This window comes from Amblyomma maculatum, chromosome 1 (assembly GCF_055883805.1).
Source record: "Amblyomma maculatum isolate TAMU_Amacu chromosome 1, ASM5588380v1, whole genome shotgun sequence".
Lineage (NCBI taxonomy): Eukaryota > Metazoa > Arthropoda > Arachnida > Ixodida > Ixodidae > Amblyomma > Amblyomma maculatum.
Window position 1 is genome coordinate 207,496,613 of NC_139344.1, and position 15,857 is coordinate 207,512,469.

The 15,857-nt window shown below is 45.8% G+C and overlaps 1 protein-coding gene across 1 annotated transcript; it reads right to left on the reverse strand.

The window, feature by feature from the left end:
* Positions 1-697: 697 nt before the first annotated feature.
* On the reverse strand, positions 698-15,760 carry LOC146205448 (uncharacterized). Its single transcript, XM_084590133.1, has 2 exons — positions 15,458-15,760; positions 698-3,024 (listed from the first exon to the last, which is right to left on the reverse strand). Exons 1-2 carry the CDS (start codon positions 15,630-15,632, stop codon positions 2,735-2,737), a joined length of 465 nt encoding a protein of 154 aa, XP_084446259.1. The 5' UTR covers positions 15,633-15,760; the 3' UTR covers positions 698-2,734.
* Positions 15,761-15,857: the final 97 nt, after the last annotated feature.

Below are 15,857 nucleotides of genomic sequence, written 5' to 3' on the forward strand. Positions count from 1 at the left end.
GCCCGGCTCACTTGTGTGGCTATGGGTTCCATCCGGTAGCCCCGGTCTCTCTGCAAAGCTGATTTCAAAGTATCACGGGCCCTACCGTGTCGTCGAGTGCACTGGCAGCAAGACTGTACATGTACAGCGTCTTAAGCCGGCGCTCTACGATCCAATTGTACCTTCGTCCCCTTAAGTCGCCAGGATGGCTCCTTTTTCTCTGGGGGGCGTTGTGAAGAAGATGAGCCCTTTTTGCTGGACGCTGGTGAAGAGGAAGCAGTCTTTGGAATTGTGATCGCGCAGATCATCGTGCGCTTCCTTGCCGACCTCGATGCCGTTCTCGACGTATAGATTAAACCTTCTCTTACAACTAATTGGATTTTTTTTGTGCTCACTAGGGAAAGACATTTGTGCAATAACAAACCGCATTTAACTTAATTAAATGAATGGAATACCGTGCAACTAACTAGCTGCACCCCACTACCACTGCTTGCTTGCAAGGGCAAGCAGGCCATAATGTTTGCATATTTCTGTCCAGATTTTTTTAATGAATCTACAAGAGCAACAGAACTTTTGATCTAATTTGCACTTGGTGCTAATGTGAGATGATTGTGTGGGGCCAGTGCAATAAGTTCAACTAGCTTTGTGAAGAACTGACTTAAAACTTTTCACCCTTGGGCTGCAAGCATGGTGTTGTCTAACAATAAGTGAGGCATAGTGCATTTCCATTGGCATTTTATTTGAGTGCTCACAATAGCTGCAATATGTAACAGTACATGGTGTATACATAAAGCCATTATATGTGTTTTTATACATATATATGTATACATAACACATCCTTGCACAACATTTCCAATCGGGAAAACAATCAGTAACACTTCATGCGGCAAGAAGTAGAAACCATAACTATAATGTAATTTGGGCTCCAGATAGCCGTACTCTGTCATGATTGTACACTGCTTAGTGTCTCAAGTACCATCAAGCCTTTCTTGTATAAAGTAAACAGCATGTAATATCTTTTACACTTCGGTTATCAACACAGCACCAGGTAACAATAAAAGTGAGCCGATGCCAAATAAAACGGCACGTTAACTGAAATGGGCGGTCGAATCTGCTGACATGCTGTCAACAAAAGCATGCAACTTCGCACTATGCTTCGACGCAAAAAATGGCAGTATATACGTCGAAAACGATGCTATTTCTCAGAAAGAACAAGTTAAATAAATATTAACAAAAAGCTGTTATCTGGCAGTTTGCAGATATCAAATACTACAGGGCTTCTTGCATTTGTTAAGGCTTTTTTCATATAGTAGTAACTGGGTCAGCAAAAATAGCTTTTCCATATTTGTGGCTCTAGTGCTGCAGGCTGTAATGTCATTAGAAAAAGCTGCTGTTTTTTGCTATAGTTTAGCGAGGCATCAAGCAAGTATTGCTTGAAATGGTTGCAATGCATGACTGATGAGTGTTTTGCTTGGATGAAGTCCCTCTTGACAGTGTTGAAAATATGAGAATACAAATGAATTTGTAGCAACACCAGGGGCATTTGGAGACATTGCCATTAATAAAGAAGAAACCTGTTCCTAAGGTTAAACATTCCAGGACTTGACCAGTGGAACGTGAGCCTTCTTTACTGCCGGTAGTGCTGCCAGTGAACGTAGTGCCGCTACAAATGAAACCAAGCTGAAATAATAGTTTAACAGAAAAGCAATCTCATGTGAGGTATAAATGTGCAGGCATACCCTACTATAACACATCCCTGAGATATCTCAGTACAGGTCCAAATTAAGCTTAATACATGTGCATACATATTATATATTTATATATATATAAACTTGATTCCATTTTTGATGTATAGTATGGGTCAAGCAAAATAACTATCATAAATGATAAAACAAAAATCCAGGTTTCATTTAATGCAATGCCCAAATAAAAAGTGCACTGCAATTCCAGTGCATTATTCTATACACACCTTACCCTGGTTTGTGCGAAACAAGTACCGCAGCCATTAAAGCGGGGATGTGGATCCACAAGCTATCTCTTAATGCATTGACAGACTGCAGTCAACTCTCACTTTTTTTTTTTTAAGCCTTTGTTATGCTTAATTAAACTTCATCTACCATGTATGCCAGGCATGCTCATCCCGAAGGGGGATGTATTTTCACCCAAATGAACTTTGCTATTCTTCCTGGATTAAACTGACCACAGCCAATTGACCACCACAGTCATTATCACAAACAATGCTACTATACAAGAGACTACTACCACTCAAACATCTGGTGTTCTATCAATCACTTTCGTGTTCAATAAAACAGTGTCAATCGCATGGTGTTTCGAGTGATGGTAAAACTTTTTTTTTTTTTTTTTTTTTTTTCATTTTTGGTCAGCCAGGGTTGAACATGCCTGTTATGCATGAAAGATAATTTGACATGTCTGCACAGCATTTCAAGATTTAAAAAGATGGACGAAAATTATTAAGCGCACGGGCCTACATCACAGGACACGAGCAAATCGGCAAACTTCTTGAAGCAAGCTCAGTGATGCATTGTGAAACATATTGAGCCTGCAACACGGCCCAAGGAAAGGGGCTGCGTAACAGGTTTGGGCTGTTGAGAGGAGGCGGGCGGCAGGTAGGGAAGCAGCTGCTACAGAGCAAGCCACAAGGAGACAACACCAACAAGTGCAGCTATCGCGCCCCCTTAGGGATAGGGGTTTGGGCAAGGGAAGGGGGAAGTGGACACGGGCTGTGGGTCAGCGCTCAGGCAGCGCCCCCGCCAGCACTCTTGAGGAAGTTACCCAAGAAGTTCTTAACGGCGCTGGTGATGAGCTGCTTCACCATGGCGTTCTCAGTGATAAGCTTGAGCAGCGCCTGTGGGTCCTTGAAGTCTCCGAATTTGGAGATTGTGCTCTGTATGGTGTCGGCCAGGTTATCTTTCTCCTTCTCTGGCAGCTCTCTGATCACGTCAGCCGCCGGGCGCATCTCTGCCTCCTTTGCACCGCTGTCCTTGCTGTCCTTGCTGTCCTTGGAGCCACCACCAAACATGCTTCCTGCACAGAGCAATGCGCCTTGATATAGTCATTCACTCTCAACACTGGTCATGTATTGGCTTCAATTGTATCCATGAAGCCTGTCGACCAATCAGAAAGAGGATGCAACTTCAAAAATGCACCAAGAAAGAGTGTATTCTGAGAAATTTTTTGTGGGCATTGTGTGCATCCTAGTAATGCAAACTTGCCGAGAGTTGCTATGATTTCAAGCATTTAAGCTACTCTCATAAACTACCTTGTTATGCACAACTAGTATGCATGAAAAGACACCTCATGGCAGACTTCAGCACTGTATTTAGGCTGGTAGCCTGCTACAGAGTACAGCTGTCCACAAACATTTATGAGCATGAAAGTTAAGACAAAACTTAATTTCTGGGCAATAAGCATACACCCATGACCTGAGCAGTGTGGCCCGCACTCTTCTTTGTTACCTGCCTAATGTATCCATCAATGCCTGGTAGTGCCTCTAGGGAGCTAATAGCTTTTGCAGATTTTGGCGTTTCCGAAATTTTTGTGGGCACCTACCTACACATGCCACAAGAATAGCAGCCTATACTTTTATTTAAAAAAAAAAAAAAAAAAAAAAAAAACAGCAAAGCCCATGCCATATTTTAATGTTTCATCACTTGGTCACAGAGTGTGAAGGTATGAGCCCATAAAAAGAATAGTGTGTGGTTCTTGTAAGTGGTAAGCGAAGCCAGAGTTAGGTTTTGTGCATGTGCACACTGCGTAGGTGGAATGATGCCATATTCTTCGGGCGATTCACCAACCAGGCATCCCCTGCCCAGCACAAGGCATGGTGTTAATTTTCTCACAGCTCTTACACACTTGTTAAGTGAGGTACAGGTTTCCTAACAGGTTTCCTAACAGCTCGAGGTTACAGGTTCAAGTTCGAGCTGTATTTTGATAGGGACAAAATGCTCACATGCTGACATTTTGACACACGTACCTAAACGGACATCAGATGGCAAACACATCAGTCTGTTTATGACAGTGAACATAGTGCTGGAACTGCTGGAACTAATTAAAGCTTACTAAGCCACATGCTCTGGAATTTTCACAGTGCCTGTACAATGAAATACAGCATGGCAGTTCACACCTTCTTTGATTAAAAGCAACCGAAGGCAAACAGCTACACTTATATGCAATAGTCCTTTAGGAGGTGGTCATGTCGCGGCAATCACAAGAGCTGCAGTGTTTTTTGTACGAGCATATATACATATTCTAATGATATTCTAGTTCACTATAATACATATAGTACCTGGCATTGGCTCAACTCAGCCACGTTGAGTTTCTGGCGCGAGTAGGGGGTCGGTTCGGTCGCGCTCGAGCTCAACGCGTTCGCAATATCAATTGCGTAAGAGCCGCACATGCGATGCACGCATTTGGGGCACACACAGCAAGAAGGCAAGAAGGTAACGAAATCGACTCTCGCCGCCAACAGTGTAGCGAGCTGGTGATGCAATCCGACACTCATTCGAAATGGAAAAGAAAAAAAAAAGTTGTTGGTTTATAGGAAAGGAAAGGTACAATTTCTGTCACAATTCTCCGTAAACACGTCGGCCGAAAAAAAAAAAGAAAGAAAGAAAGACGCTGCAGTGAATTATAAGACGAACATGACAATAAGCTAGGCGCGAGGCCGCAATGCAGCCTGCAGCTCTGTGCCACGCGCTTATGATGCGCTCCGGAAACGAGCGCTTTTTGACGGGCGACACGGCCGGACGGCCGTTAAAGCACCATGTTGTTGCGCCATCTTGTAGCGCTGGAAGCCGCGCCATGCATTGGCCGCCTGTACACGATGCATAAGAGGATCCTGCACCGTCGTACGCGCCCCACAACGCCCGTCGCACAAGGTCACCACACTCGGCATCACACCAACTGAGCACGGGCAGCCGTGCAGTGCCGCAGAACGCACGCGTTCCTTGACATTTGAAACTGCAAAGGCGCGCGCACTGTCGCCTGCCGGTCTCAAGGACGCGCAGCTCCAATCACGACGGTTTTCCTGGACAATTAGCGCCCACGCGTGGGGGCCGTATCCGCGGCGCTCGCACTGAGCAAGCTGCTAACTTCCTGCACGGAAAACGTACGCCTGTCGTCAGCTGCACGCTGCTCTAGACAATGCGTATTCATCTAGAAAAAACATGAGCGTTGCAAGCACGCTGCGAGAGTTGAATTTTCGGACGTTTGGGTATCGTCGACACGACGAAATGGAGCCCCGCTCATTGATGTCGACCTGGACGAAAACTCGATCGTCTGGACACACGTCTTGTTTGTTTGTTTGTTTGTTTGTTTGTTTGTTTATGATCAACGTTTGAATTTCAACGTTTTCATTTAGATTTAACTGCACCAGAACGAATTCATGACGAGTTCCACGAGGCTTTCACGGCTAATTACTATATATTCTGGTCTCTTATGATATTTACTAAGAAATGAAAGGCGAAACTCTAGTAGCAATGGCCATTAGTAGTCATTTTAGTCATTAATACTCATACTAAGCATTTTAGTAATTTCTATTCAATTGTAGCCCTTACCATTTGCAGTCAACTGAGCATTTTGTCAAAATTTCTAATCAACTGTAGTCATTTCAAGTCGCCGTTAGACATATTGATCATTACAAGTCATTAGTAGTCATTTCAAGTCGCAGTAGGTCATTTTAGTCATTACTTGTAGTCGTTACAAGTCGTCGTTAAACATTATTGGCCATTACAAGTTTTGCGTATGTCATTTAGTCATTACTACTCATTACTAAGCATTTTAGCCATTTATAATCAAATGTCGTTACAAGTCGTCATTAGACATATTGGTCATTAGTAGTCATTATAACCTCTACAAATCTCTATTATAGCCTGTGTTAATTGCTATCTATCACTACCAATCATTTTTCCTCCTCTAATATTCCTTCATACGGCGGACATTTCCCGACGACGCGTCCAGCGGTCACTTTCTGCCGACACAGCTTTCACCTTAAAAGCAAAAAGGCCTTGATATGTCCAGCGGCCGTGGTCATACCGGCCGTGGTTATGGTCCCTGGAAAGCCGCACAAGGTCCGCTAACTAAAAATCTCCTTCCGCAAGAAAGGTTTCGCCTCTCAGTGTTTTTCCTGGTGCTCTCTGTACAGATGAAAATGTGTCACTGTTACACAATAATTAATATTAAGAAAGGAAAGACAATCCAATTCTTTATGTAACCATGCAGAAATACGTTGACACTTCGAGATACACTGGCAGATTGGCGAACCTCTATCGCGCCATTCTTCTTTTTTTTTTTTTTTCTTCATAACCTGCTAACCATTAGCATCCGCTAAGAGGTACGACTATTGATTTGCTCCATGGGAGCTGTGATGTAGCGATATTTTAGATGAAATCGGTCTAATACATTTCGTTTTTATTTCTGGGACTGAGCTGGGGGGGGGGGGGGGGGGGGGTTAGCACGTGCATGTACTTAATGCGGAATCGTGCTTCGTTTCAGGTCATGCGTGCTTCAGATTAACCGTCGAATGATAAACTAGCCCAATATCAATCCGCTGCCATTTCATGGTCCACTTGGCCCACCCACAAGAAGCTGCTTCCCATGTCACTGGAATAGAGGTGAGGACTCTACTATTTCCTCCAGCTGCACAAAAGCGTTGCGACTGTTACGAAGCTTCTACGCCTACGCAGCGTCGACCCTGTGGTCGATTCGTACGCAAGTAAAAAGCACCATGCATGGTGCAAGCTTCCGCATACCCGTGTACCGCTGCACTAACGGAACACCAGGCAGCATACGCCGATGAAAATATGGCTTCATATGGCCAGTTAGCCCAGTCTGCTGTATGTATAGCACAGCGGGAAATATAGTAATGCCCAGTTAACCGCACACACTTCAGCGTCGTCGTCTTTCTGCACAATCCCTCAATTTTTCTTCGTCACAATACTTTAGACAATTTCGCTTATTTAGAAAAAAAAAAAAGAAAAGAAAAGAAAAACACTTCATACGGTATTCTGTCCGACGCGCCGCTGGAGATGGGCGCGCAGATGCGTCTTCTGCCTCCGCCGGCGGCTCAGTCCTAAGAAATATTAGTGACATTCGGTGGTGCTTTGTCAAACGCCACCTTTGGTGACTTGAAAATTTCGTACCGTGTAAGCAAAGTACACCATGTCCTGCTGATACTGATGCGTAGGGCCTTGCTATATATACTGCCATATTCCCCCAATAAGTTATCCAGACGGACAACCATCGTGGTGCCTTTCTCGTGGATATGGCGAAGGCTGTGACGCGAGCCTCGATTCTATTGTGTAGTTCTGTACATTTAAAACAAAAGTGTCCGCAATTTTATTAGGCGAATTTGTGCGCTCATGCTTGGAAGAAAAATGATGTGGGTTTAATCATGGCTTGAAGCTCGTTATATGAGCGAAAAATCTGTTAAGCATGGTTTAATTGTACACGGTTTGAACTTAACGCCGCCTTTTCATTCCGCGATTTTTTTTTTTAATATATTTTTGTGTAAGCTGGTTTTTGAGGAAAGGAAGGCGCAGGCTGCTCTCGGTGGACACGTGCGCAGTAATGGAACGGACACCGCCGAATCTGCAGGCCTGCCTTTTAATGCGAAAGCATATGTTCAGAGACTCGACTGCGTGCCCGAGAGTCATAGTAGAAACAGAACAATAGAAAGGTAATTAAACAGAATTTATGAAACAATATATAAGTATACAACCAGTCCCTCAGTACTCCTGACAACGAAACCAAAGAAGTTATGAGCATACTGATGCCAGTGTGATGAAGACAAGGAAGAGAAGCATACGATGACGAAGTTCCCCTCTCGCGCTTAGACCGTACGTCCCTGGACTTCGCCAACACCGGGCCCTTTGTGTTACCGGCTCTGCGGCCTTCACACGCCTTTTGGCCAACGTGACAATATGACCAAGTATGACTTGCAAAGTGATGTTGTACGCCGTAACGGAAAATTGACGCCATTAAGGTTTGGAAGTGGCGTAGCTTGTAACTAGAAAGTGATGATGTCAAAGTCATGACCTAGTATGCCTTGCAAAGTGGTGTATGCCGTAAAAGAAATTGACATCAACTTGACCAAGGTGACTTGAAAGTGGTGTAGTATGTCGTAACAAGAATTGATGACTTCATCAGTCATGTGAACAAGATATGCAAATGTGTGATATGCAAAAGAAAATGATGACGTCATCAAAGATAACTTGCAAAAGTGGTGTAGTCTGTGGACCGTAACCATAAATTGATGACATCAAGTGGTGTATGTAGTAACTAGAAACTGATGACTTAAGCACGCTATCAACATGACTTGTAAAACTGGTGTACGTGGTAACCAGAAAATTAGAGACGCCATCATTCACGTGACCAAAGGTTACTTGCGTGGCTAAAGCAGATTAATGAGATTATCATAAATAGGTAAAATCTTGATTTCGCACTGTGTACGAGTGCAATGTCATTTTAAGGCGAAAGCCTTTATTGCCTCATACCGTCGTTAGCAAATGTGTCCGCGTTTCGGGTGCATTATACGGTCATAAGTCAATCACCACTGAATCGATACTTAATAGCAATCGGAGATGATATCGGAATTTTCAAGATAATTTCATAACTTACGACTAATAATAGTTCAACAGATGCCCATAGGAACCCATGCATTTGGAGGTCATCGTAACTATCACTAACCATTACTTACTAGTTAAGGGGTGTTTGCTAACGCTAACCAGACATTAACTAGTACCCAGAAAGTGCAAGTCATGGTTAACTATCACTAACTAATAGTAATGGTTAGACGTTTCGAGACGTCCATAGCCGTCACACGCTGACGTCATCGGCCATGGCGTCATGACAGGGTGTGACGTCGTCGTGACGTCACATACGGTCATATATAATAGCCGGAAGTGATAATGACGTCACCAGTAGATTCCAATAGTAATGGTTAGACGTTTCGAGACGTCCATAGCCGTCACACGCTGACGTCATCGGCCATGGCATCATGACAGGGTGTGACGTCGTCGTGACGTCACATCCGGTCATATATAATAGCCGGAATTGATAATGACGTCACCAGTAGATTCACGCATATGCGAAGCTGACCCCGCCGGGCGTTCGATCCAGGCGTCCGTGCGGCGCCTTTCATTTGACGCTTCCTTGAACACCGCACTACAGAGCATGTATAAAAATAGACGCAGTGCAGCAGGCATCAGCGGCGTTTAAAATTGGTTGATAGCAAAGAAAAGGCGCAGTATCTGTCACAATTCTAGTCAATCACAAACGGTCTCGCAGTCAATCCTAAGCAGCGCGGAGGGGAAGCACTTCAGTAAGCCAAAGTGCTCCCTGAATTTTTTCCTACCACGGTCCGAACACTTCGGACAAAACCTGAGCCGAAACTGGGGCACGTGAAGGCTTTGCCCGACCGAGACACATAAGCTGTCCTGTGAAATCACTGTCGACCTTGCCGTCGAGCCTTTTAGAATCAAGCAAAAATAAATTGGAGGAGAGGCGCAGACCGAGCTCAAGGGAATCTCATTTCTGCTTTGGTACATCTCCCCTCTAACGGTGCGAGATAGTTGTGCTTTTCAGACAAGGGAAAGTTCGTTTAGGTGCGCATTCATTTGACGGCGCGTGTGAGATGTCTACCCAGAACAGAGATGGTTAGATTCGTATTAGTTTGACGACGCGTATGAGGTGTACACGGAGAAGTGATTGTTTTGCGCCTTTTCATATCAGCGAAATTTTGTTAGGTTTGTGTTGACAGCACGTGTGAGGTGTCCACCGAGAAGTGTGAGATAGTGATAAGATTTGAGCCACTTGACGCATGCGCTGCTCCAGTAGGCACCAGGCCATCAACGAAAGTTCGTTTAGCGTAGTTTCGCCTCCGTGTTCTCCCCGGCGTCGCGCCGCCATCGGACGCTAAGGTATATCAAGCTTAGAGTACACAACATGCACCTCGCTGCAGTTTGGTCAACGAGCACCTTAGCGTTTCGCAAGGCGCCAGTGCGAGCAACAACAAATTTTAAGCATCCCCGCCGCGATGGTGAAATGGTTAAGATGGCCGACTGCAGTGCCCGTGTTCCCGGGTTCGATCCCGACCGCCGGCGGCTGCGTTTCAATGGTGAAACGGAATGGCGTCCGTGTTCTGTGCGATGTCAGTGCACGTTAAAGATCCCCAGGCAGATAGTTGAAACTACTCCGCAGCCTTCCACTGCGGAACCTCTTTCTCCGTTTTAACTCCCACCTTCCTCCCTTCCCTTACGGCGCAGTTCAGATGTCCACAGAACAAGTATGACAGATACTGCCTGTGAATCAGTTATATATAAATGCTTTTAGTTCCCGTTGGCGGCTCGCCGCGGGTGACCTTGACGAACAAGTAGCCGAAGTGAACATTGGCGCAACCATGCCAACTTGCCCTTTGCCCTTCGTGCTCCACATGCATGCGCTGCCGCCGGAGCGACGCATGCGTCAACAGCTTCTTTGTAGTCCCGTGCTGGGCAAAGCCAGCGCCACGCGAAGCCAAAGTTGTGGATGACTAAGCATGACACGTGATGCGTGGTCATGACAAGCATGTATAATTATTTTGGTGGTAAGTGCTACGTATAGAAGCCATGTAGCACCGTGTGAGTAATGTGCAGTCGTGTCAACAGACCGAAAGTGACGTCACACAAAACATGAAGTTGCGTCACCGTAGACCAGAAGTTGACGCAAGCAGGCGCCCTTAAAAAGTACATGCCAAAATTATTGACGCGTTTTTCTTTGAAATAGTGCGCTATATTGTACATGAATCGCCATGTGGAATTCGCTTACAGGTAGCAGCTATATAATTTGTAACTGGATTTTTTTTCTCGTTCAGTTTCGGTTTTAGCCGCTGAACGATGGCTGTAACTTCACTAGTGCGTTTTGGTCACGTGGAAAAAAACAACAACTGATATATAAGCATTATATTCATTTTCTATTTGCTTTTCTAGACAGGATTGCATTCAAATGAACAAAGCAGCGACATGCATACTGCAGATTTCGTATAGTATTTCACATGACCTCGGCGCATCTATGACGTCACAACCGTCGTTCGGTGGTTGAAAACAAAAGTGCATGAGGGAAAAAAAGAAATCAATTATAAATAATTTGACGCTTTTTCTTTTTAAGAAAATTTATTGATGACGATCAAACGAGACAGTTTGTGAGTCATCGATTATTACAAGTCGATCAGGAAGCATAATCAAACTGCATATGCGAATAGTGAACAGCGTTTCTGAGGCCTGCGGAGCACGATAAGCACTGATGATGGAGAGAATTTTCATGTCCAGTACTGTGCTGGGCATAATTCCACAGAAAGAATACGCAACGAAAATTTTGTGTCTCTACTCCTCCAGAAGGCCTCAGGGGACTTCATTCGCTAGCCGCACGGCAACTTAATTTTCTTGGTTCAGTAAGCTTTCGGGCCTTCGCTGAAATGTGGCCCAATGCCTCCTGCACTCCAATGAGGTCGCCGTGATCAGAGCTGCTGTCTGGTGGTCTGCTCAGAGCACCAACGCAATAATGCAGATCTATAATTCTTTCTTAGTGCTTTTATTATCAAACGAAATTATGAATCACTCTGCAGTTACTTTTAGATACAACTGCAGGAAAAAAGGAGGGAGGGAAAGCGATAACTAAAGTTATGATATTGCATTGGTGTGCCCGCCTGCGGCACTGCCACAATCATATCCGCATTTAGACGGAGCGCTTCTGCGCGCTTTCTGTTTGCGCTCAGCTGGCAGTGCAATCTGGCTGCGCAGTTCACTGAATCACCTAGTGTTACCATGTTAGACGTAGTGCACTGCTTCGCGCAAACGTACGGGGGGAAAGTCAAATAATCGAAATGTATGACATAAGAATGCACAACTTCTTCAACCCAGCTAAGTTTTGGAGGTACTTGGCTGCTAGAAAAGAAAGCATAAATACAATAAGGTTAGCCTGTAATGAGGTTAAGAGACAGCAGCGATCGCCTTTAATAGCTATTTTTCTAGCTTGTTCCTGCAAGGCAGTGACTGAAGTCGTTGGGCCAACTTGGACAGAAAAAAAAAAAAAAAATCCACTGGCCCAGATGACATCCTAAGCGTACGTATTTCTCTGTAGGTATGCCGAATGGGTGCGCTAAATATTTGCTTCCGTCCCGCTACGGCGGTGCAGTGGTTAGGGCGCTCGACTACTGTGCCCAAGGATGCGGGATGGAATCCCGGTGGCGGCGACCACTTTTCGATCGAGGCGAAAAGAACCCCAGATGGTCTAAATTTCCGGACTCATCCACTACGGTGTCTCTCGTATAGCCTGAGTCGCTTAGGGACGTTAAACCCCATAAACCAAACCAAGCCGAGCCAAACCAAATATTTGCCTATAATTTTTCGCGGGAAGTTCCGACGGACTGGAAAATGGACGAATAGTCCCGATCTACAAACCGGGGATAAGCGCTGTGTGGCGTCCAATGACATCAGTTAGTTTGTAGATAACGTTTTTTTTTTTTTTTTTAATCTGTCAACGTGGCCTCCAACACGGCTTGTCCACTGCCACGCGGTTAATCTACACTGGAAACGAATTTCTCCGAATGGCGCGGAGTTCTTTTTTATGCCACTGCAACAAGTCGCTTACGTAATAATAATAATAATAATAATAATAATAATAATAATAATAATAATAATAATAATAATAATAATAATAATAATAATAATAATAATAATAATAATAATAATAATAATAATAATAATTTGTTTACAGGAAAGGAAAGGCGCAGTATCTCACTTTTTCATGCACACCTGGGCCCGTATTCCGAGTTTGCGTCGTTATCAAAAGTGTTGCTATCTCCCGAACCTCGAGTCATCAGATTGGTGGAAACGCCGGAACATGATGTTGCCACCTCTTCCGGTTCCGTAGTGGCAACACCCGGTTCCGACGTTTTTACCAATCAGATGACTCGAGGTTTGGGAGATAGCAACACTTTTGATAACGACGCAAACTCGGAATACGGGCCCTGAACCGCGCCGTAAGGGAAGGGAAAAGCGGGGAGTGAAAGCAGAAAGACAGAAAGAGGTTCCGTAGTGGAGGGCTCCGGAATAATGTCGACCACCTGGGGACATTTAACGTGCACTCACATCGCACAGCAGACGGACGCCTTTCCGTTTCGCCTCCAACGAACCGCATCCGCCGGTGCAGTCGAGTTCGAACCCAGGTACTCGAGTACAGTGGTCGGGCATCTTAACTATTGCGCCACCGTGGCGGGGCTTACGTATTGCATTTTGGGAAAGTCGGCGCCAGGCACCGAGGCGAAACTGTGAAACATCCAAAGGCATATCCGGTTGCTTCGCTCTGGAGGTACAAGTTACGACATATGGAAAGGAGTACGCAAGGAAGCGAAACGGTGAAATAAAAATTTCTGCTTCTGGAAGCATCTTCGATCCAATATGTTCTTATACCAGCGCTAAGTCGCAGTGAACGAGCAGGTTTAACACGTACATTTGGTTAACCTGCTTGTTTGGCATCTTTGCCGGATAAGACCTTGTTTAAAATGCGCATTTTAGATGCGGTCAGTTAATACTGCACAACGAAAATATTTTCACGGCGCTTTCTCTTCCCATGCGGAATCCTGGACGAGAGTCAGGTCCAAGATTGCCATGATGATTTCGTTGTCTGTTCACTTCTGAGAGATAGTCGATTGCGCAAAGCCTCCTTGAACGCCCACACTTTTTTCGAAAGGTGTAATAAGACGTAACGAATACGCCGAAGCTCTCTCCATCACCGCCGAGATGGCCGATGCGTGAACAGAAAATTTGGAAATTCAATCGAAAAAAGCCCGCCGGCAGCGCGGTTTCGAAATGATCGCCCCGCCCGGATCTCTTCCACGATCAGCTATGACTCAGAAGCCTTTTCCGCGGCTTGCCCCGACTCTGTGAAGAGAGCGCCCGAAGATGCGCCGCGACGCATCCACTGTCCGGCCATATTCCTTATCGTCCGCGCGTTTATCGCTGTTTCACCATGGAGAACGGAATGTGCAGCTGGAGGCCATTCCACCGCGCGCCTTGGGAAGTTACGTGGACGGCATCGTCGTACGTGCCATTTCTCTCTCCTCCATGTCCTTGCCGCATAACAGATGCATGTGTTGCGTCGGACATGTGACAAGCGCGCAGGGGTGCACTCGCATCACCTCATGTTAGACCGTTTAAACCATCAGAATTATAACTGTGATCAATAGCCGCATCATTACGTAATAGCAGCAGGTTCCGCGCTCTCCTGGTCACGGAACTGGCTGGCGATGCACCAAGAGGAAGCGGCATTTCGAGGCGGTGCCCTTAAGTTTCAATATGACATGGGCGGGGCACTCCAAACCCGCCTTTATAGTCGTGCCTAAGGTAAAGTCGTGGTCGAAAAGTGCTGTTATATATATATGACCACTTCAGCACCCCTCCCAGTGCACTCCTCGCAGCCCATTTCTTGAAGATCAGCATTTCATGATACAGACTGACCCGCAAACCGCTTTTATCGACAAATGCAGTCGGGAAAATCTGCTCCACATATCTTGTGTACCGCGTTATACACTCATGTAGCATCTCCATGACAACCGCTGCCGATGTCGAAATCGCATCGAGCAAGCACGAGGCGCATATACTTGTTACCAAGAGATACAGAGCGAGTTCTGCGCTGCAAGTAATGCACACCAATAACATACGCGCTTTTTGACTGAAAAAAGCAGCTATTAAACTCAAAATGTGCAATGATGGATGCGCGCTCATATGCCACTAAAAGGGCACATGTGTGTCTGGGCGTGGAGGCGGCGGCGTTGCACGCATACCACACCGCGCGTGTCATTACACGCACGGCTACACTTGTTCTTTTTTGCAGAAAACGCAGAAAAACCATGAAATGAGCGCACTCGGTCACATGCACTATTTTTCCGTCGCATATCTTTAGCTTTCAGCTCTGCACTGCAACGTGCCTTGCAGCATAATTTATTACTTAGAATATAGTATCATAATACAAAATATAAAACTTAGCGTAATGCTGCATGTGGCCAAAATGCGACTGGGAACAATAAACGGCTTCCCCGTGAACCGACGCAGCTAGCTGTGGACTGTTAACAGCAGTGGAAAAGCGAGGCCGCCGGAGATAACTGGGCGTGTCCGCACCGGTGATTCTGCTGTCGGCTCCGTGGCCAGAACAGAACCGCGTCAGTCAGAAAAACGGTGCTTACCTACTTGACCACCTATAGAATTTCCCGAGCTTTGCGCGACAAAACTCAACCCGTGGCTATCATTACAAACGCAGCCAGTTGGCTTGTGAGCAGATACCAAGGTCACGGAAACTGCGTCGATCTACCGGTTCGTAGCTTGTGCAGCTTGCTCCGGCGGTTGCCGAATTCACTCGCGCAGAGCATCGGTTGCTAACTACCGGCCGCGCGAAATCAAACTTAACATAGTAACAAGGTACGAACCGAAAGGGCCCAGCTTGTTGAGCACCTTGCCACCGATGGCTGATCCCGCGCTCTTAGCGAGGTTCTTCTTGGCGTCGTCGTCTCCCGAGGCTGCCACTTTGATGTTCTCATCAGTGCAGAGCTGGCAGAGGATGTCCTCCAACTCCTTGGTGCTCAGCTTGTCGAGGTGGGCCATGTCTGACGCTGGGAAAAATGACAGGAAGATACCAACTGCGAAGAGCTGCTGCGAGCGTACAACTGAGCTGCTCGGGGAGTGCGGAGGAATCAATTGGCCTTGACACAAAAACTGCGCCAATGCGGCAGCAGAAGGCGCCCGGAAAGGACTCGCTTGTTTTGCTTGTGAAGTTTTTTCGCGCTTTGGCTTCTGAAAGTGAAAATTTTACTAGGTGAGAAATACTGT